This window comes from Chrysemys picta, chromosome 2 (genome assembly GCF_011386835.1).
Source record: "Chrysemys picta bellii isolate R12L10 chromosome 2, ASM1138683v2, whole genome shotgun sequence".
Classification (NCBI taxonomy): domain Eukaryota; kingdom Metazoa; phylum Chordata; order Testudines; family Emydidae; genus Chrysemys; species Chrysemys picta.
In genome coordinates this window covers 146,477,630-146,501,165 of record NC_088792.1, presented here as the reverse complement: position 1 = coordinate 146,501,165, position 23,536 = coordinate 146,477,630, and the positions used below count along the sequence as shown (strand labels likewise).

The window sequence follows — 23,536 nt, the reverse complement described above, 5'->3', positions numbered from 1 at the left end:
CATCCCTAGGCAGTCTGTTCCATTTTCCTACAGTTCTTACGGTAAGGAAGTTTTCCTGAGATTTAATCTAAGTCTGCAATGCTGTAGTTTGCCCTCTGTGGCAAGAGAACTTATCGCCATCTTTTTTAGGCAACCTTTCAAGTACCTGAAGGCCATTAATCCCCCATTAATTTCTGCTTTTCCAAACTAAACATACCCAGTTTCTTCAGCCTTTGCTCATATGGCATGCATTTCATCCCTTTGATCATCTTTGTTGTTCACCTCTGGATCCTTTCCACTTTCTCTACATCCTTTCTATACATTGGTGACCAAAACTGGATGTGCAAGAAGCACAGTACTCCAGCTGAGGCCTAACCAGCACTGAGTAGAGCGGTACTGTCGTGTCCTGTGACTTGCAAGCTATGCCTCTGTTAAATGGAATTTTGGGTTGCATTGCCTTTTTTGGCAACAGCATTGCATTGTTGACTCATGTTGAAGGTGTGATCTACCACAACTCCCAGATCCTTCTCAGCAGTGCTGCAGCCAAGCCAGTTTTTCTCTATTCTGTATTTGGTTTCTCTTCCCTAAGTGCAACACCTTAGTTTTATCTTTGTTGAATTTCATGTTGTTGCTTATAGCCCAGTTCTCTAATTTATCAAGATCCCTCTGATTTTTAGCTCTATCCTCCAAAGTATTGGCAGCCCCTACAGCTTTGTGTTATCTGCATACTTGATCGGTATGCTCTCTATACCTACATCCAGGTCATTAATAGGGATGTTAAACACCAGACCTGGCACAGATTCCTGTGGAACCCCACTTGAGACCTCCCTCCAAATGTGGCATTATTCCACTAATCATTACTCTTTGTTTGCAGTTGTTTACCCAATTATGTATCCACCTAATGGTAGTTCTGTCAAGCCCATATTTCTCCAGCTTACTCATCAGAATGTCATGGGGGACTGTCAAAAGCCTTGCTGAAATCTAGGCATATTATGTTCACCACGCTCCCCCTTGCCACCAAGTCAATTTCCCTATAGGAGCCTGTGGACAATAACAGTTTGCGGTGAAACAGAAGCAGCTTCTTCAACACAAAATAGGGTTTACTGGTCCAAGAGATGCATAGCACACCAAGAAATGGATTTAAAAACAACCAAGACCTATACACATACTGTCTTACGTACACTTGGCATGCCCCTCCAGTCCTATGACAACCTTGGTAACTACTGTTTGCTTGGGGACCAAGTTACAGCCTGTTTATTGCAGACCCCTGGCTCTGTCAGCCTACAGCAGACTCCTGTCTGTAGGGTAGATCTTTCAACAGATCAGTAACTTTTTGATCTCCGGGTCCTCAGGCTTGGCAAAACAGCTATGTCACCAGGGATGGGTCTGAGAAGTAACCTCTTCATTGCAATAAAACCTGGCTATTGTGTGTGTGTGTGTGTGTGTGTGTGTGTGTTGCTGGAATGCCTTTATCTGGCCATTGGTTTCTTTCCTGATTGGTTTCTTTAGCAAACTGTTTTGCTCCAAGTCCATAGCAAGTAACCCATCATGGACACACACATGGAATGCAGAATATTAATACAAATATTCCCAATACTCCACACATTGCAATGGTTATTTATAGTTACTTACCTAACAAGTCACTGGGGTATTTTGGGGTAAAATTGTCCATTTGGGCTTCAAATATGTTTTGTCAGTGTAACAGGTGTGGCAAACCCAGGACAAACAGCTACAAAGGGGGAGATAGAGTGAGAGAAGCAGGGAAGCTGCCAGTAGGCAGGTTGCAGCAAGGCTCTGAACCCTTCCAGCAAGGAAGGCTGCACTCTGTCCTCAGAAGGGAAGGAAAACAAGCACAAGGGACTGACTGAGGGAAGGAGTAGCCAGACCCTGTGCTACCTATGAGGATTTGCTTTGCCCAAGCCTGAGTCTCCAAGGCTAAAAAGGACTGAACCTGTTGAGGAGAAGAAGGTACTTTGCCACAGGTGGTGTTAGCGGTGGGATTGTGAGTGAGGCTCTGTGGCAAGCCATCTCAGGGCAAGGTAAATCACACCAAGGAAAAAAAAATGGAGGACGTAGTGAAGGCTTTGATACAGACCACTGTGGCCCAACAAGAGGCTACCAGAGTACAGATGGTGGCCCAGCAAGAGTCAGTACGTGTCCAACAGGAGACAAACCAATTGCTAATGAACCAGGCGGCCCAAGATCGAGCCACCCTGAATGAAGTAGTGAACCAGTTGAAAACCCTGACCACGCTGATGCACGGGCCGCAGGGGAACCCGCCGCTACAGGCAAGCAACTATTTACAGAAGATGACAATGGAGGATGATATAGAGGCCTATCTCCTTGCATTTGAGAGGACAGCACTGCGGGAGGCCTGGCCTCAAGACCAGTGGGCAGGCATCCTGGCTCCATTTCTGTGTCGGGAGGCTCAGAAGGCCTATTTCGACATGACTCACAGAAGCGGCTATGGATTACCCCCAGCTGAAGGCGGAAATCCTGTCGAGGTCAGGTGTGACGCCGGCCATAAGGGCCCAGCGCTTCCACGAATGGAAGTACCGGGACGACAAAGCGCCGAGGTCCCAGCTATTTGACTTGATCCACATCGCCCGGAAGTGGCTCCGCCCCGAGACCCATGGGCCAGAGAAGGTAGTGGAAATCCTGGTGTTGGACAGGTACATGAAGGGGTTGCCACCGGACATATGAGGGTGGGTCTGCCAAAATGATTCCTCCTCTTATGATGAAATAGTTGCCCTAGTAGAGAGACACTTAGTGGCCCAAGAACTTTCTCGGACCACCGGGGAAGGAAGGCGCCAGAATTGGAGACCAGTCTCTGCACCAAGGCCCTGGTTTGCCCTAGCGCCAGGCCGGGCAATGGAGGGGAGGAAGGAGGCGGAAGAGCAGCCGGCGGTCCCAGAGAGACTTGAGGACTGGGGGAGAAAGACTCGGGAGATAAAGCCCAGCAGCCCAAAAAATAGGGGGCTGCCCCGAGCGGGGTACTAATGTTATGCCTGTGGTGAATTGGGGCATATCGCTGTCCAATGCCTGAATCTAGGAGAGCCTATGCAATGCGAACTGGGAGATATAGGGGGACCATGTAATCTAATAAGTCTTGTCGGGGTTGCGGTGGTCCCTCATAGATACACTAGGCCCGTTAAGATGAATGGTATAAAGACCACCACGTTAGTAGACTTGGGAAGTGCAATCACGTTAGTCTCGGGGAAGCTGATCGGGCAGGACCAACTATCCTGGGCCAAACGCTCGGGAATATCCTGTGTGCATGGAGATGTCAACTATTATCTGACCATCCCCATAAAAATAGAAGTTCTTGGAAACCGCACTAAGTTGACGGTGGGAGTAGTTCCGAAACTCCAATACCCTGTCCTTATCGGACGAGACTTCCCGGGGTTTGATAGCCTACTCCCCGGGGAGGAGGTAGAAGAAAATAATCATGCTGGGACCCAGGGTGTGGCCCAGATGGTTAACTCTCCCCCAGCCTTCTATGAATTTAGCCAGGATTTGTTCTCCCCGCCGGGGAAGTCCAGGAAGACTCGGGGTGGATGAAAGGAGTGGGACAAGGATCCTGACCCAGTACCAGAGGTCTACGCTTGTAGGAGAAAGAAGAGGATCAACTGACTGGGTCGGCGATCAACAACCCTATCGCCAGACCTGGTTCCCCCGACGGGGAGACAGAGGTAGAACCCCCCCGAGTTTGGACAAATGGGGACCGCACTTGGGAATTTTGGTCAGGATCAAGCCAATGATCCCATATACCACAATATTCGTAAAGAAGTAGTTGAGGTAAATGGGGTCCCCGTGGAGGGGAGAGTTAAGGGCCTGGGGCCCTATTATATGATTAAGAACGATCTGCTATACAGAGTAGTCCGGACCCAAGAGCAAGTCATAGAACAACTCTTGGTCCCACGAAAGCATCAGAGGGCTGTAATGGATCTGGCCCACAGCCATCTGTTTGGGGGCCATCTAGGGGTAGATAAGACCCTTGATCGGATTCTACAGAGGTTTTTTTGGCCCGGCATTTATGCAGCGTTCCGGTGATATTGTACGTCCTGTGCAGAATGCCAGATACATGGGCCCCGACCACACTTAAGGGCCCCTCTGGTACCTTTGCCAATTATCGAGATCCCATTTGAGCGTATAGCTATGGACATAGTAGGACCATTGGAGAAGTCAGCCCGGGGCTATCAATATATTCTCGTAGTACTAGATTATGCCGCCCGATACCCCGAGACCGTACCCCTATGGAATACCATGTCCAAGACGATAGCCAAAGAACTAGTCCAGATTTTTTCCAGAGTAGGAATACCTAAGGAGATCCTGACGGACTAAGGGACCCCCTTTGTGTCTAAGCTGATGAAGGACCTATGTACAATGCTCCACATACGGACCTTTAGAACATCGGTCTACCATCCACAGACCGATGGCCTTGTCCAACGCTTTAATAGGACATTGAAGAACCTGTTACGGAAAGTGATTAGTCATGATGGGAAAGTCTGGGACGCCCTGCTGCCTTACTTGCTGTTTGACATACGGGACGTTCCTCAGGCTTCCACTGGATTCTCCCTTTCGAGCTGTTATATGGTTGCCACCCCAGGGGCATACTGGACCTGGCTAAAGAAGACTGGGAAGAACAGCCAAACCCTGGGAGAAATGTTGTTGAACACGTGATCCAGATGAAAGACAGAATAGCCCAAGTTTCCCCCCTTGTGCACGAACATATGGAGAGGGCCCAAGGGGCACAACGGACAAACTACAATTGCCAAGCAACGACCCGGAAGTTCCAGGTGGAGGACCGGGTGATGGTGCTCATACCTACTGCGGAGAGCAAGCTCCTGGCCAGGTGGCAGGGGCCGTACGAGGTAATAGAAGCTGTAGGAGAAGTTGACTATAAGGTCCGACAGCCAGGTTGCCGGAAGCTGGAGCAGATCTACCATATAAACCTGCTGAAACCTTGGCAGGGTAGGGAAGCTCCGGTGGTTGCACTGGGGGCACCATCCCCTAAAAACACCCAGCCCAACCTGGTGGGAATATCCCCGGAGTTGACTCCGGAACAACGATCAGAAGTGATCAGCCTGATCAAACGCAACCAGGATGTGTTCTCGGAAAAGCCAGGCAGGATTACGGAGGTTCACCATTACATCCTCACAGAGCCTGGAGTGAAGGTGAACGTCAAGCCATACCAGATCCTGGAGGCCAAGAGAGAAGAGATTAGGACAGAGGTCAGGAAAAATGCTGGGCTTAGGAGTCATCGAAGAATCTCATAGCCAATGGTCCAGTCCCGTGGTTTTAATGCCTAAGCCTGACGGCAGTATGAGGTTCTGCAATGACTTCCACATGCTCAATGAGGTGTTCCAATTTGATGCGTACCCTATACCCAGGATAGATGAGCTGATTGACAGATTGGGAAAGGCACGGTTTATGTCTACCCTTGACTTTACCAAGGGTTATTGGCAGATCCCCCTGGCCAAGGCCAACAAGGAGAAGACTGCCCTTGCAACTCCAGAAGAACTATATCAGTACACGGTTCTCCCCTTTGGGTTGCATGGGCCCCCCGCTACTTTCCAATGGCTAATGGACAAACTGTTGCGACCCCATGGAAAGTACATAGCAGCCTATCTCAACGATGTCATCATATATAGCCCCGACTGGGAGACGCACCTGGCGAAGGTGGAAGCAGTCCTGGACACCCTGAGGAAGGCAGGGCTGACTGCTAATCCCTCCAAATGTTCGATTGGGTTAGCTGAGGCCAAGTACCTTGGGTATATAGTGGGAAGGGGCGTGGTGAAACCCCAGCTCAACAAGTTAGAAGCTATACAGAAGTGGCCCCGACCACTCCGGAAAAAACAGGTCAGAGCATTCCTGGGAGTAGTGGGGTACTATAGGCGGTTCATTCCCCACTTCGCCACCAGGGCATGCCCATTAATGGACCCAACAAAAGCTCAGGGCCCAGACATAGTGAAATGGTCTGCTGCAGCCGAAGGCGCTTTTGCAGATCTGAGGATGGCCCTCTGCACAGACCCTGTACTAGTAGCTCCAGACTGGGGGAAGGAGTTTATCCTGCAAACCGACGCCTCTGAAGTAGGGGTGGGAGCGGTGCTTTCACAAAGGGTCGGAGATGACGAACACCCCATCCTCTTCCTCAGTAGGAAGCTCCTATCTAGGGAATGGAAATATGCCGTAGTGGAGAAGGAATGCCTGGCGGTAAAATGGGCCATAGAAAGCCTCAGCTACTATCTACTTGGATGGAGGTTTACCCTTGTCATGGACTGTAGCAGGGTGGCTACCCTGCTCCTGCCTGAGGGGTTTAAAACAGCCCTGGCAGAGGGCTGGGGCAAAGGGAAAAGCTACTGGGCTGATTGGGGAAGTAGCCACAGCTGGGCCATGCCCCAATCAGGCCCCAGCTGGCCTGTATAAGAAGGCTGGGAGCCAGGAGCTCAAGGGTCTCTCTCTGAGTGCAGAGAGAGAAGGGCCTGGCTGCAGGGAACTAGACAGGGTACCTGGGTGGAGCAGGGCTGGGGAAAGGCTGAGGAGCTGGGGAGCTCCAGCCTGGATAGCCCCAGGCTGCGGCCTGGTAATAGGCCAAGGGGTACTTGGGGTTGCAGAGGGCAACCCAGGGCTAGGCCAAGGCAGCAGGTCCAAACCCTCCTTGCCGATGATGAGTGGCCTATACTGCAGTCTGCCCCAGAGAGTGGGGGCTAGCTGGTGACTGGCAGTGGCCTTATCCTGAGGTGAGGTGGGGTTAGTGGGTGGGGGTTCCCCTGGGAGGGGAGACCTAGCATATGTATCGGTATTGCCAGGGGGCAGCACCCAGAGCAAGGACACCGGGGTTCTGGGAGGGACACGGGGGCCAGAGAAGGGGAAAGGCGGATCACCGGCCTGCAGAGGGCACTCCAGAGGCTGGTGAGCTAATTCCCTGGACGACCAGCAAGAGTCGCCGCAGGGGTGAGTCTGGCCCTCTTACATGGGCCATGCCCCTTTGCAGTGGATGCACCAAAACCAGGACAAGAATGCGAGAGTAACGAGATGGTTCCTGTTGCTTCAACCCTTCCACTTCACAGTACGACATAAGTCTGGAACCCAACATGGCAATGCTGATAGCCTGTCGAGAGTGCACTGCTTTCCGACCCAAGTAGCCCAACCCCGTAGAGTTGAGCGGCGGGGAGATATGTGGCAAACCCAGGACAAACAACTACAAAGCGGGAGATAGAGTGAGAGAAGTAGGGAAGCTGCCAGTAGGCAGGTTGCAACAAAGCTCTGAACCCTTCCAGCAAGGAAGGCTGCATTCTGTCCCCAGAAGGGAAGAAAACAAGCACAAGGGACTGACTGAGGGAAGGAATAGCCAGACCCTGTGCTACCTACGAGGATTTGCTTTGCCCAAGCCTGAATCTCCAAGGCTAAAAAGGACTGAGCCTGCTGAGGAGAAGAAGGTACTTTGCCACACAGGCAATTGATAGCCTCCATCACAATTTATTCTGAAACATCTTGACATGTAATTAACATAATCAAGGCTTTGTATCAAGATGCAGTTAAAATAAACAGACTTGAGCAAATGGTTCAATACGAATACTGGTGTAAGACAAGGAGGCATTCTCTGACATCTCCTGTTTGGCGTTGCCATTAACTTCATTATGAGAGAGTATAGTTGGATACAACACAGACATTGCATGGCTCAGCAACAGTGTACTAGAAGAATTAGTTTTACTGATATTGCTCTTTCAAGTGGCATTTTAAGCAACATGAAAGTCCAAAAGACTGTCCAGAATTGCATCCGCTTTCAAAAAAACCAAAACCCTAATGAGAATCCTCTGAGAATGCAAAGTAATACAGGGGTTGAATCAATTTACATACCCACTGGCTTGCATGTTATTGCCAAGGTATGTCCAGATTGGCAGACAGCGGCTGTATTCACCAGCTTCAACAAGATTTGGTCATCAAAACATCTACAATTTAAAAGCCAAAACTATGAATCTTCAACTCAAATGTTGTTTCCACCTTAACATATGGATGTGAAAACTGGAAATCCACCAAACTTAGGCAGATGTCTAAATGCCTTTGAAATCTGCCACCTCAGGAAAATAGCACATATTAAATGGAATGAATATATAAAAAAAAACAATTTCTCATAAATTTAACAATTTCTCATTGCTAAAGTCAATCAAAAGATGGAAATAGCTGGAATATGTTTTAACAATGAAGCCATAGCAGCTGGAAGAACATGTAAAAGGGTGCTGACCAAAAAGACTTCCTCCCTCAAACACTACCTAGAGAGGGAAAGTTTGTGATTTAACATAGGTCATGAAAAGAGCAGCCCATGATACACGCAGAAAAACATTCATGCCATAAGTGACTTCCAATGGCGAAGGAGAGATTTAGATTCAGTGTAACAGAAGAATTAGACTCACTGTCTCTTTAAAAATGGTCTATGCAGACAAAAGTTAGACTAGCAAAGTCACAACTAGGGGTCTCCTTGTGTACTGTAAGGCAGCAGAATGCAATACCCCTACTGCATTTCCATGTGGACTCGGTGGTTCTATTCATCCGTGGCTGAAATCTGCCTAGCACCAAGCCTATGTAAAGCTGTTTGCTGGCAGTAATGCGTTTGTGGCAATTATGGCAGGGACTGTTACTAAATATGTGCTATAAGTATCTTTCTATATACTCTAGAGTCTATAGCATAGATTAGGGGGAAAAGCTATGGTTGTCAGAGAAACCTTACCAACATTCACCAGACTGGAGTGATTTTTGCAATGTGAGTTCAGCCATAGAAGCCAAATTTGCAATGAAATCTGCTAGTGTGAACTCCAGTAGAATTCCATACAAACACAGGCTCCACACTAGCTGATCCTATGCAGAGCTGAGGCCATAAGGTGAACAGAGACAGGCTTTCACTGTAGAAGCCATATCCATACAACCACTTTAAAACAATGTAAGGAATGCAACAGGTTTTAATGGTGGTTAGCCTAGCTGTCTCTTTAATTTATTTCCCATGACAACAACAAATTTTATCCATTTAATAATGGGAAGATTACCCTGTAAACAATAATATTGTGAGGTAAAATCAGTTTAAATCCAGTGAGAAGAGTTATTAGCTGGTACATATATATAACAAGAAAAACTTGGCCAAACTCTGCTCTGAGTTACATCTGCATAAAGCTGGACTAACTTCATTGAAGTGAGTGGAGTTACATCAGATTTATACTCGTGTAACTGAAAGCGGAAGTTGCACTAATCAGGCCAAATTCTCTTTCCCCCCACAAGTGGGGAAGCATTAGGCATTGAAATTTGCTAGATGACTTTGAAAATCCCATCCTTTTTGTTCCATATTATGACCTTTAAGCAATACACCCTTCCCCCCCAAAATAAAGTTAATGTCTAGGAATGTCAAATCCTGTAATCAAAATGTTTGACTCACTCAGCTAAATTAAACTGAGCATTGTATCCACATCTAAATTCCCAATCACTTCTGACACTGGGGAATACATTTTTATAGAACTCTGAACCCACTGTTCTATACTAGACCAAACAGGTAGCACTAAATTAAAATTTTATTGATTAGGTACAAATGTATGATTTGTAACAGAAAATGTTAAGCCTGTTGCTCATTATCAGATGTAGAAAAATGTTTTTAAAACTCCTGTTTACCATAGAAAGATTACTGGAAAAGACAAATCAGTCTATTAGACTGTCAAATTAACAGCTATTTACATCTGATTTGGCTATTCAACAAGTACCTAATAGTAAATATAAGTTCATCCAGGAAATCTCTTGTATAAAGCAAAGTGATGTTCTAGAGGAGAAAAACAATTCCTTTTGTGCTAATGTCTTCTGAACCATTGGCCTTTTCTTTATCTAATGACTTAGCACAAATCTTGCCATTAGTTGACATAATCAGTCTCCACACACAAAGGACTGAGATTCTTCAAACCTGTCAGTGCTTTGTTTTCCTTAGATCTGTTAATTGTTCTTATACAACTCTGGTCTATGTAGGGCCACCATTTACACTGATGTAAGAACTTATTTCAAATAAACTGAAGCAATTCAATTATGTTTTTTGTCTGTCTAATTCTGCCAGACAACAATGTACCCTTCTAAGGTTTAACTCTGGATGGCATAGGATGATTTGATTAGCCAGTATGCATATTCTTCAATTGGTTTGACAACGCTCATTACACTTCCAAGTTTCCTCATACTTTTAAAACTCAGTATGATTTTTGTGCATTATTGATGGGACACGCTCCTTAAAGTGGCAGACAAAAAATATTAAAATTTGCATCCATATAAAGAAGCAAATTTGGGGGAAAGGATTGCTGAATAAGAAGGATTTGTTTTATTTCTCTTCTCTGGTCTAGCAAATATGTTCCTTGATCCGCTATCTTCATTTATGGGTTTCCACGGAATGAGATGTACCTGCTTAAGAGACTTTCACTGATTTTTAATATGGTAGGACTCAACCCAGATTTAGATTAAAATCTAAAAGAAAGTTACAATTTTATCAAGACTTCAGGAACCTTGTAAAGGAGGATTGGAATTAAAGGTTTAGTCTTGACCCCCTTCTAATACATATTGAAATATTATTATAGTTTATAATGATAGAGGAAAGGGTTAATTTAGAAAATGCAGTTTTCCAAGGCTATCACTATTATGTTCTCAACATTGATTAGCCAATAAGTTTAGTTTTTACATAACTTCTAAATTATTTTTTCAATGTGTTCTCAGTAGATATCTCATTGGAGAGTTTTGGGGGAAGAACTCTATGGATAATCAAGGAACTTTTTGCCCCATATGCAGCTCACTTAAACTCTTGTTAAAACTCAATTGGGTCTGATTCTCCTCTCATTTACAACAGTTTTATCCCAAATATAACTCCACTGACTTGATAGAATAACTCTCAATTCATACAAAACTAGACCCACTTATCTTTATAACTTGCCTTCAGATTCATAAATATCATTATGCCAAGCACAACATTGGTAAGGCAATATTATGAAGACAGTTTTATGTTTCTAGAACCATAAGTAGAAGATGTCCAAAAGCTAATTCTTATTTAACAAATTGAGAGCTTAAGTAACAGGGTAGCTTGGTAATAGTAGCCACGAACTATTGAAATTCATCATCCTAGGGACTGAGAAAATGAAAAAAAATACAAAATGTACTAGATTTCACATAATAATATTCTGAGCAGTTAAGATATCTAGTAATAAGTACAATGGGAGAAAGAATTAAAGTCCACTGTATGTAGAAAATGCATGATAGAAGATATTGAATAAACATTGGACATAATTTTTCATTGCCTTGCACAACATGTAATCACACTCCTGGGTATATGGGTGCATATATATGTGAGCATAGACAACAACAAGCTGGCTCTGTCAACACTTGGTGCAATGTTGTGATTCCTAGTTCATGTAAATGCACTTGCACTAGCTCTTATTAAGCTAGCATGCTAAAAATAGTCATGTAGCTTGGGCAGCAGCAACTGTTGGCACAGGCTAGCCACCAGAAATACGTACCCACAAGGGCCAGTGAGTTTGTATGTAGGGTGGTTAACACACTAGCTTGATGAAAGCTAGCATGGGTATGTCTAGTGAGCTAGGAAACACACTCCAAGCTCCAAGAGTAGACATATTACCAGCATATACATGAGTACAGCCGTGCCAAAGTGTATGCTTACTTGTGAAGATTTAGGCCTTAAATCAGTAGTTTCAAAAACGGGTACTGTATGTTACAATGTGCTTACCTTTGATTAAGGTGAATTTGCAATGTTCCACTGTATATCATTTAAGGACTGAGATATTTTTTCATTCAAAGTCTAAGGCTGAAGTTTTACAAGGAAATGAATTTAAACAAGAACAATTAAAACAGTCTGCTAATTATCAGAAGGCCTCATCCTGTTCCAACTGAAATCAATATATGATCTTTTACCAATGACAGAGAAAAGAATCAGGTCTCATCACATTTCAGTGTAACTGAAACTGTATTCCTACTTCATGATCCAGCAAAAGCACCCCCTTTTAGGCTTCTGGCTCCCCAGCCCTCATCTCTCTTGGGCAGAGACCCACCTCTCTCCCTCCTGACTGGGGTATTTCCAGGCTGCACAGTCAGACTGCCTCATGAGGCCTGCTTTCTCTTCCTTCTTCAGTGTAAATGTCCATAGTCACAAGTTACCACACAGCTCTAAGAAAGCACATTTATTCTCAAGATGAAAGCATTACAGAGAAAACATTAAAAACTGATATGGATGCTAATAAGCTTACTCGAGGTCATTCCAGCTCCAACAGAGGCTCTGGCAGGTGAACAGTCTTTCAAATAAAAAGAAGAACAGGAGTACTTGTGGCACCTTAGAGACTAACAAATTTATTAGAGCATAAGCTTTCGTGGACTACAGCCCACTTCTTCGGAGTAAGGTTTGTCCAGGATATTGCTGTATCAGTCTCACTGATATTTTAAATAAGAACATGAAATAAAATGAATGTGCTGGCATTTCAATAAGCAACTGAAGGCTAGGAAAATGGCAAGTGAATTTATTTCAGTGTAATTTCAAATCTAGCAGTTATAAGCTTATTTATTATGTATGGGTTGAATTTACCATTGTAATTCATTTGACAAACATCTGTACTTTATTTGATAAAAATATGTCTACCTGATTGTCCAGCAGATTTGAAGGATGACAGCTTGGTGGCATGTGTACCAGGTATGAGTTAGGAAGCAACTGATTGTTGATTTGGGTTTTGTTGTACTTTCAGCTTGAGTAATTGGTCATCTTCTTGACTCCTTTAGCAGTCATTCAATTTATTTTCTCATTATGTCCCCACATGTTCTTTACATTCCCCCACTAGAAGGGGAAAAGATTTTTTTAAAGCCCTCAGTGCTGACACTCAATATTAAAAATCTGCTCCTTGAAACATTATGTGCATATTTGTCTTCACACACTAACCAACACCGGTTTAGCATTTCTACTATCATATATGAAGCTGGCAGGCAATTGATGAATTTGTGCTTTTGCTGCTGTGTGCTGCAGTGTAGGCATGCAGATATCACTCAGAGGGGGGTGGTTTAAATGCCTTAACAGACAGGAAGACCTCAAATCCCTTTGAAATCCATTTTAGTGCATCCATCCCACTTGAAAGAGATTTCTGTTGGCGACACTGTGCCAGAGAGCCAGACTGGAAGAGTACACAAGAGCCCAATGTGGAGGTCTCCACCAGGCTAGTCATTGCCTTCAAGCAGATGCCCAAGATTCCAAGTAGATATAAAAAAAAAAAATCTTTAGAATCTGGGGACAGAATGCCTTATCTATTCCAGGAGGTGGGGAAAGTCACTTCCACCTTCCCAACACAACAATCTGCTGAAAACTCCACAAAGTGGTACTTTGCAGAGTTTTCCTTCCCCTGATCCTCTTCTCACTGTTCTTGCACTACAGGGGGAAAACTGACCAAGTATTTATTGCTTTGAAGCAATGTGCTTGAGACCTGATTCTGCTCAGGTTTATCTCACTGTCACTCTGCAATACAAGTTGAAAACACAGTTCTCCAGCCACCATACATTCTACTGTTTTTTCATTGACTGTAAGGAACCTATCATACTTTGCATGATTGCTGCAGTCTTTTGTTTTGTTTCTTTGAAAATGTGGATCACAGGGGAGTGGTTTCATTGTTCCACAGCTAACTGGCAAATGATAGAAGATTCCAAGAAACTGCTAATCACAAACTTCAGAATTGCAGGAAATGTGCTGACTGTACTTTTTCATGCCAGAACAATTCATTTCCATCAAGTAGTCAGCCTTGTCAACATCCATGAGCACTTCAAAAATAAATAAATAAATAGAATCAAAGCCCAGAGCAGCTCTGGTAAGAAAACCAAAGCAATCATACCATCAGCAGAGCGGAGTGGTCATGCAGAAATAGGGACCCACTTCCTCATTTTCTGGTTGTGCAATGTGTTATGCAGGAAATTAGAGAGACAGCTTATTTAAACAAGAAGTAATCAATTTGGCAAAAGCTGCACATGGCTAACTGTATTCCTAGAGACCCTCCACTTCAATGGCACTTCTCACATGCATCATTGTATGCAATATCAGTGCTTCAGACTGCAGCAATATAGCACCATGCACTGGTTTAAAAGTATCTACCAACTAAAAGGGGCTGGGATCAGCATAGAGAAATGGAACTGATAACTATTCTCTACTTGTAGGACAGGACAATACTAGCTGGACTATTTGGGAGTAGAGGTAGGACAATTGTTAGTCTAAACTGTATTTAACATTTTGCTGATTGTTGCATAGGTATACAATTGAAAGTGAGACACTCTCTTGTATTATCTACTCTCCAACAAATATGCTTTTTCAGTTTTGGTTAAACAATATATTGTGTTTATATAATTTACACGTATACAGTTTGAATGAGTGAGGCCTGAAGAAGAGCTCTGTATAATCTTGAAAGCTTGTCTCTCTCACCAACAGAAGTTGGTCCAATAAAAGATATTACCTCACCCACCTTGTGTCTCTGTATAGTTTACATGTTGTTAAGAGAACATAATACATTTAAAAAGATGAACTAATCACAAAATGTCTTGTCACGTGTCAAGCCTTCTCTATTGGAAACCCTCCTTCCTATGCTGGATATTATTCTGTAAAGCATTGCGTCTCTCTCGGCAAATTCCCACCCCATCCTGTCCCGCCCTTTCTCCTTTCCCACACATAGTCAGTCAGTCACTCACATCCTATTTGAAGTATACTGGAAAACTGAAACATCTTAGATATCACTCTGTAATAACCATGTTGACTTTTTAAATGTTGACCTCCAATTATGGTTCTCCAATCTCCATCCATACTTTAACACTTATAAACTATTTGCAGTTTGTATACTGTATGATTGCAATAAAGCAATGACATTCGGTTTGTTGGAGTACACGGGGCATATATGGCTCCCATGCTGCTGATTATGTGCCTTGGCCCTGACAGTCTCAGAATTCAATTGGTGATATGGGAGCTTTTTATCTCTGTATACTACTCTCAACCAAATATTATAGATTAATTAAATTGATAGATGAAGAAGAGATTGTGACAATATGCTATACTGCTAGAATGACAAAATATGGGATTATCTATTATCGCAGGTAGAGCAACTATTAAATTTTCCTAATGCCTGAACAAGAAGAACGTCCTTCTCAAAAAACAAAAGCAATATAGTCTAAGAAAAGGCTAAAAATAGTTCTTTTTAGTTTTTCCAATACTATCACAGGAGTTTAGTGGGGCATCAGCACCTTACGGTTAGCACAACTTGGATATTTCAAATGTTGAGAGAAAGGTGACCCTCCCTAAAGTTCAGATTTAGGGTCAAGGATTGTTGTTCTATTGACATGCCTACATTTTACAATTCTATAATTAAGAGGCAGTGTGGCCTAGCAGATAGCGCTAGAGAGTGGGACTCAGGAGATGTGGGTTCTATTCCAAGCTATGTCACTGGTCCACTGGATGACTTTACTTCCCAGTCACTTTACTTTTGTGCCTCAGTTTCCCCATTTGTAAAAATGGAGATATCTATTTGTCTTCTTTGTAATGAGAGAGTTAGGCAGTTTTAATGTGTGTACAAGGAATAGGTAATATTAGTTCATTTTCTTTCTATCTTAATTGGAAAGTAGCCTGCATCCTCAGAGTCCAGCATGGTAATTAGGTGTAGAACACCTTGCAACAAGAGCTAGTATGTGGAGTGTAGGTATAGTACAACCTTGCTTCCAGAAAAGTCAAAGGGAGTTTTGTATTTATTTCACAGCACAGGGTTGTGTTCTAGCACTCTGCAGTATGATCACTCCTGGTTACGCAAGTAGCCTTGGTGTCAGTTTTGGAGGCAGAAGTGGCCTCCAGAATGATGAGGGAGAAAATCCTTATTTAAGGCCTGATTCTGAATCATGGAAATCAGTTGGAGAACAGGCGCAAGCCTCTAAATGATTCAGGAGGACCTCTGATGGAGTTTATATACTTGGACCCCAGTCGGATAATGGGTGAATTCCCTTCACTGGAAGAGAGAAAATAGTTCGCAGACTGAATTAGCAAAAGACCAGAGGGTAAGGCCTTAGGCAATTCTTGGTAAGGCCCCAATCTTGCAAGCACTGAGTATTCTGGTCATGAAGCACAAAGCGTTTAAGAACATGCTTAACTTTAAGCATGTGCATAAGTACCATGGACCTCAGTGAGAATTAAGCAAGTGCTTAAAGTTAAATCAAAACCCATCCCATTATTGCCATAATGACAAAAGTAAGGTTTTTCTCTTATCTAGCTGTTACATTTTAAAACGTAATTCAGAATGTATACAATTTTCTATCACATTTTAAGTTAGTAGAAAGTCTAATTTCTATCAAATATTTTATATTCTTAGATTACCCTTACTATTGAAAGTAACCTGTACATCTGCATTGTTTGCTCACAGCTATTTCAAATACCCTTGACATATGTTTTTAAATGAATTTTTTTCTAATGCAATTTAGAACCACATTCCCTTTGACATTAATGCTATTGTTTTCCATCAAAAAGGTTTATCCTTTGCATAAAGCAGAGACTCTTCATTGCATTATCCACAAACATTAAGGAATGAGTAAGCCTTGGAAGTCTGTTTATTCATAAACAGTACAGACTTTTTTTCTTTTTTATTGTTATTCATTTGCTTGTAGTCTTTAGAACAAGGCACAATCACTTTTAAATTCTATTTGTTTTTTTTCCTTTTCTAGGGTTTTTATATTCTCTAATTTTTCTCTTTTTGATAGTTAGAATGGGAGGCACTCCATATATAGCAGTGATGCACCTGGCATAGTTATTTAATGTTCTTAAAGTCCATGCCATACTTCCTTGGGAGGAAAATGGTTACCATTGACCTTCCATGTGACCACATACATCAATAAATAAAGATGACCTTTCCTACTCAGGCAGAACTATAATGAAAGCAAAAAATGCAGTCTACAAACATTCAGAAAAAATCCTATAAACCACAGTATGCCTTGCTCTTGTAATTTTGTGCAACAGGATTTGTTATGAGATTTTATATGTGCAAAGAGAAAATGTTCCTCATAACCCCTCTATTCCTTAAACCCATTTATAAGAGTAAGCCAAGCTCCCAATAAATCAGACAGACAACTGATTTCATGGGTTAGTCAAGGTAAAAATGGCAATTTTAACAGTTTGTTATAAATTCATGACAAAAGTCTTTAAAAACACAAATAACCTCAATATGTTAATGGCTCTTGGATGTCTGTTTTTAGTTTGTTTCTAATGAATCATAATTGCAAAAAATGAAAGTCATCCTATGAACAAGACTTGACATTTCTATTTTAAAATAAGAGTCTACAACATAAAGGCAGTTCAAAATCTTCAGACAATCTTTTTATAAGAAAACAATACATGCATGAACATCTGCACCTCTAATGAAGCCAGAAATATTACTACATGAGCTGTTTTTCAAATCAGATGTTATGCTTCAAGAAACAGTCTGTTAGTGCTATATAGCTTTTTGAATTTAAATAATGTGACATCCTGATTCATACAGTCGAGCATATTGTAATAATTCTCAGATGTTCATTTAGGGGCCTTATTCAGCTACCATAAAAGTCAGTACAAGTTTTGATGGGAATCTCAAAGGAAGTTGGATCAGGTCTTTAGCACTAGACTAAGGTCCTGATTCAGAAAAGCATTTCCATTCAAGACAGCACCAAGACATGCTTAACTTGAAGTACATTGTTAAATTTGTATGTTTAAGTAGTATGTATGTTTACTTATTTTGGAGAGGGCCTTGTGATTGTATATTCATATTGATTTCCATAAACAAAACAAAGGTGAAGAGGGGAGTCTGTAGCCCTTTAAAAGCAGAGATTTTATGGGAGGACAAAGAAAGTGGGTGGTGTGGAGGGGCGCTCCAGAGTCATTGCAGTAGCCTGGCTACCTGAAGTACTTCACTCTCCCTGCCAGTACTCACATTTCAAGAATTCACTCCCTCCATGTATACACCCAGCCACTCAAAGCTGATTCTATAGAGCCAGCATGAAGCAGCACACATTTCTCCGTAAGCAGTGCCATAGCCCATGCAGAAGGTCTTTGCCCATCTCTCCCTTTGTTGCTGTTCTAATGACTATAGCCCTATATTGTACACCTCTACCTTGATATAACGCTGTCCTCAGGAGCCAAAAATTCTTACCGCGTTATAGGTGAAACCGCATTATATTGAACTTGCTTTGATCCACCGGAGTGTGCAACCCCGCCCCTCCGGAGCACTGCTTTACCGTGTTATATCTGAATTCGTGTTATATCGGGTCGCGTTATATAGAGGTAGAGGTGTACCTCATTAAAGCAGCACCAGCAACCCATGCCTTCAGTCTGGAAATCACACAGGGACTGTGAGGTTAGAAGACAGGATAGTGAATGCTTAACATTTATAAGATGCTTTTGGATCAAAAAGAATGATACCCTACCTTTAAAGGAATTATAAGGAAGGAGAGAACAAAACAAATATGCCAGGTAGCAGGTAAGATGATCTGTATGGGGACAAGGATCTTCATCTTCAGGGTTTAGTATAACAGGTAGATAAAACATAGGCTATTTTAACCCAGCAGATATATGGTTTGCATGCTCTAAATAAAACATTAGATATGATTTGCCATGACTAACTTGATTTTGTTACTTGCAACACTTCAGTTTGTTTTGTTTCTTCTTGTCACTTTGTGAATTAACCGACTCCGTCAAGACTGTCAGAGAGCTGCGAGATGTGCTTGGTAAGCTCATAAGGGGGTAATTCATAACTCAGTTGAGCCAAAGGAACTTATGTCCTTAAATAATCTTTGTCCCTCTATTGAGAATTATCTGTTACGTTGCCAAAAGTTTTTAATCAGGTTATTTATGGGAACTTCTGCAATATGCAGTCGAACACTATTAGAAGTGTAAGGCATATTTTCAGATGTCCCATTTTTCAATTATGAGTTACCTACTGGCCTGATTGTTTCATTTTCCAGTATTTCGAGTGCAAGACATACTCTGAAAAAGTGGTCAGTGTAAACGCACACTCACAATTTACAATCACAGCTCACCCCTCCAATATGTTCAACCTTTAGTTTGTTACTATTTTACAAGGATCATGCCTCAAAGCCCAGGAGAGGCTGTAGGTCTTACTATATTGTGGGAGCAATATTGAAGACTATGGCCTCATACAAAAGCATGATTATGCCATATATCCCTGACACACACTTGTGAAGGACTGAGGGTTGGTTGCAACCCAAATGGGCCTCTCTCATTCACTACCCCCCACCCATTATGGCAAAAATTGTTATAGGTGGGTGTAATAGGGTTCACACTCACTGTTGTGGGGCTCCTTATGGCTACATCTATGGATTAGCGCTATTCCAGTCTGGCACCCCCTCCTTCAGTTGCTCACCCCATGATCTCTCTCTCTCTTGACTCAAGATACTCCTGCTTCATGCCCTCTGGCCAGGTCACTGTAGTCCTTCTCCTCCAGGGTCTCAAAGTCCCCCTGGACAAACTGCCTATCTGCAGCTTCAGGCAGTCATCAGAACTGCAACCAAATCTGTTCCACTTTCCCAGCAGCCAGTAAGGGAACCCTGCCCTGCCTCCCTACTTCCCATTCCAGACCAGGGACCCTCTGCCCAGCAATCAGTCTGCTCAAGCATTGACCATGTTGCTGTTTCACTGGGTTTTTGGCTACATTCTCTTCTCTATATTTTCCCCCACCCCGAGATTACTAGCAGAGCTTCCTCCACTGCCTGAGGCCACTTCCCCGCTCTTGGTTTCTTATCATAGTCTGTAGTCCCAGACAGCATCTCAGTGTTTACTGTCCCGCCCAAATACCTCTATGTCCTTGCCAACTCTCTTCCTCTCTGGGGAGCGACTGCAAAGCTCCTCCCTGCAGCCTCTTCTCTTATCCCTAACTTCTTCTCTTTATAAGCCTGTCCCAGCTTGTTTTCATCAGGCATTGGGGCTTATCAGGCTCTAGCTCTCTTCCAGGTGCGGCCTATAAAGTTAATAAGCCTATTTTATCTGCTCATGCCTTGTGTGGGATGGACATCCCATCACAGTAGGTAATCTAATCTTGTTTCCTTTTATTCCCGTAGCTAGTTTGAGCTCATTTTGTGCCTTTGCCTTTCTAATCTTGACCCTGCATTCCTGTGTTGTTTGCCTATATTCATCCTTTGTAATCTGTCCTAGTTTCCATTTTTTATAGGACTCCTTTTTATTTTTTAGATCGTGCAAGATCTCGTGGTTAAGCCAAGGTGGTCTTTTGCCACATTTTCTATCTTTCCTAACCAGCGGAATAGCTTGCTTTTGGGCCCTTAATAGTGTCCCTTTGAAAAACTGCCAACTCTCCTCAGTTGTTTTTCCCCTCAGTCTTGATTCCCATGGGACCTTACCTATCAGCTCTCTGAGCTTCCCAAAATCTGCCTTCCTGAAATCCATTGTCTCTATTTTGCTGTTCTCCCTTCTACCCTTCGTTAGAATTGCAAACTCTATGATTTCATGATCACTTTCACCCAGGCTGCCTTCTACTTTCACATTCTCAACGAGTTCCTCCCTATTTGTTAAAATCAAGTCTAGAACAGCTTCCCCCCTAGTAGCTTTTTCAACCTTCTGAAATAAAAAGTTGTCTCCAATGCAGTCCAAGAATTTGTTGGATAGTCTGTGCCCCGCTGTGTTATTTTCCCAACATATATCCGTATAGTTGAAGTCCCCCATCACCACCAAATCTTGGGCTTTGGATGATTTTGTTAGTTGCTTGAAAAAAGCCTCATCCACCTCTTCCACCTGGTTAGGTGGCCTGTAGTAGACTCCTAGCATGACATCTCCCTTGTTTTTTGCCCCTTTAAGCCTAACCCAGAGACTCTCAACACTTCCGTCTCCTATGTCCATCTCTACCTCAGTCCAAGTGTGTACATTTTTAATATATAAGGCAACACCTCCTCCCTTTTTCCCCTGTCTATCCTTCCTGAGCAAGCTGTACCCATCCACACCAACATTCCAATCATGTGTATTATCCCACCAAGTTTCAGTGATGCCAACAATGTCATAGTTGTATTTATTTATTAGCACTTCCAGTTCTTCCTGCTTATTCCCCATACTTCTCGCATTTGTATATAGGCATCTAAGATACTGGTTTGATCTTTCCTCCCAGTTTTGTCCTGACTCTTTCTCTCTGCCAGTATAGCCCACACTCCCTCTTGTTTCCGACCCATCTCCCCGGTCTCCATGTTCCCCACTTACCTGTGGGCTTTGCTCACCTGTCCCCGTCGAACCTAGTTTAAAGCCCTCCTCACTAGGTTAGCCAGTCTGTGTCCGAATAGGGTCTTTCCTATCCTCGAAAGGTGAACGCCATCTCTGCCTAGCAGTCCTTCCTCAAATAGCATCCCGTGGTCTAGGAAGCCAAAGCCCTCCTGGCGACACCATCTTCGCAGCCAGGCATTCACCTCCATGATGCATCTGTCTCTGCCCGGGCCCCTACCTTTGACAGGAAGAATTGAAGAGAATACCACCTGCGCTCCAAACTCCTTCACCCGTACTCCCAGAGCCCTGTAGTCACTCTTGATCCGCTCAGTGTCACACCGCGCAGTATCATTTGTGCCCACATGGATGAGTAGCATGGGGTAGTAGTCAGAGGGCTGGATAATCCTCGACAATGCCTCCGTAACGTCTCGGATACGGGCCCCCGGCAGGCAGCATACCTCCCGAGATGAAATGTCAGGGCGACAGATGGGCGCCTCCGTCCCCCTCAGCAGAGAGTCTCCGACCACCACTACCCTACGTTTCCTATTCGCAGTGGTGGCAGCAGACTCTCCAGCCTTAGGGGTACGAGGCTTCTCCTCCTTTACTGTAGGGAGTGATTCCTTCTTTCCTGTATCGAGAAGAGCATAACGGTTACCTATAACCACGGCAGGAGGGTTCGGAGCAAGGGTGGAGCACTGCCTGCTGCCAGTAGTAACCAGCTGCCAGTGTCCACCCTGAGCCATCTCCTCCTCCACCAGTGGTGTATCAGCAGTCCTGTGTACTGGGACAGCTACCTCAGCTGTCTCCACATGGACACTGTCGAGGAATTGCTCGTGGACACGGAAGCTCCTCAACCTAGCCACCTCCTCCTGTAGCTCTCCCACCTGCTGCCTGAGAGATTCCACCAGCAGGCACCTCTCACATTGGATGGTCCCCCCAGCCTGGATATCAGTAAGTGGAAATTGCAAGTTACAGTCTTTGCAAAACCACACCAGGATCTGGGTAGAGGCATCCATGCTTAGGTACTCTGTCTGGCTACAGGCACAGGTGGAGGAGACAGTAGCAGTGCTGGCACAGGTGTTGCGGGTCTTCCTAACCATCGTAAGCCTCCCTCTGTCAAACTCCCGTCTGCAGCCCCCTGTCAGCTGAAAGGGTTGTTTAAGCAAAAGTTATGAATGTAGTTGCTTTATAGGTATTAAGGGGAATCAAGAGAAAACAGATGGAACTGGCAAGGGACCCTCGCCCCCTTCCTACTCCCCTTCCAAACTCCCTTGTGAAACTCCCTGTTAGCAGCCCCTGTTCGCAAAGCTCCCTGGTCACTTGTGCGCTGCTTTATAAAGCCCTGGCCTGTATGAATGCCCCGCCCACTGATGAAGGCTCAGCCACTTACCAGAGGCTTCTAGCTTTCAAACCTTCCAACTGCCAGCCACAGCACACGGTCCTTCAAACAACCAAAACAAACAAACAGACTGACAAACACAAGCTCAGCACACAGCAAGTAACCCTCAAACACAAACAAACACACACTACAGACAGTCACTTACCCCAAAAGGGTGCTGTATTGCTCCTCCTTCACCTGGAGAACTCCCTTGTGAAACTCCCTGTTAGCAGCCCCTGGTCTAAGTCAGAGGGCACCAGGATACTGGTAGCTATCACTGGAGACTGCTTTGTACTAGTTTCTCAGAAGTTTTTCACATTGAATGATAGCTTCTGTAAGTACTGCTCAGACCAATTCATGTTTCAGAGTGGGTGGTAGATTCCCCCTGTCAGAGAAAATATTGTCAGTCTCCATCACTGGCAATTTTTAAATCAAAGGTTGGATTTTTTTTTTTAAAGACATGCTCTAGTTCAAAAGAAATTATTTTTGGAGAGTTCTATGGCCTGAGTTATAGGGGAGGTTAGACAAGATGATCACAATGGTCCTTTCCGGCCTTGGAATCTATGAATCTTCATTAGTAGGTGTTCTCTCTTCATTTATCATCCAGGAAAAGCTGGGACAGAGTCAAAGAGGCCCTGGCAGTTCTCATTGTTTCCATGGTTTCCTGTCTGAAGTCTTGGAAGGAAAGTGTTATGCTTGTAATCTAGGACTCAGCTTGGTTTTTTTTTTTTGGTAGTCCATAAGGCCATCCTGGATATTGGTGAGCTTCTCTTTGAGGAAAGAAGTGACATGAGGTATGTCCAAGTCTTAAGTAGATGCAGTCTGAGTTTATTAAGCAATTTATTATTTGGAAATTTCTGTTGAGCATGACTGCTGTTCGTATACTGCAAAGTGAGTGTGGGAAACCCATATCTCCA

At 43.7% G+C, this 23,536-nt stretch overlaps 1 protein-coding gene and 1 long non-coding RNA gene across 2 annotated transcripts in view; one reads left to right on the top strand and one right to left on the bottom strand.

The window, feature by feature from the left end:
- LOC135981520 (uncharacterized) overlaps window positions 1–23,536 on the top strand; it is a 291,959-nt gene that overhangs the window by 70,016 nt on the left and 198,407 nt on the right. The gene's annotated exons all lie outside the window — the stretch shown is intronic.
- On the bottom strand, window positions 20,015–22,901 carry LOC135981058 (uncharacterized). Its single transcript, XM_065582374.1, has 2 exons — window positions 22,786–22,901; window positions 20,015–21,479 (listed from the first exon to the last, which is right to left on the bottom strand). Exon 2 carries the CDS (start codon window positions 21,095–21,097, stop codon window positions 20,015–20,017), a length of 1,083 nt encoding a protein of 360 aa, XP_065438446.1. The 5' UTR covers window positions 21,098–21,479; window positions 22,786–22,901.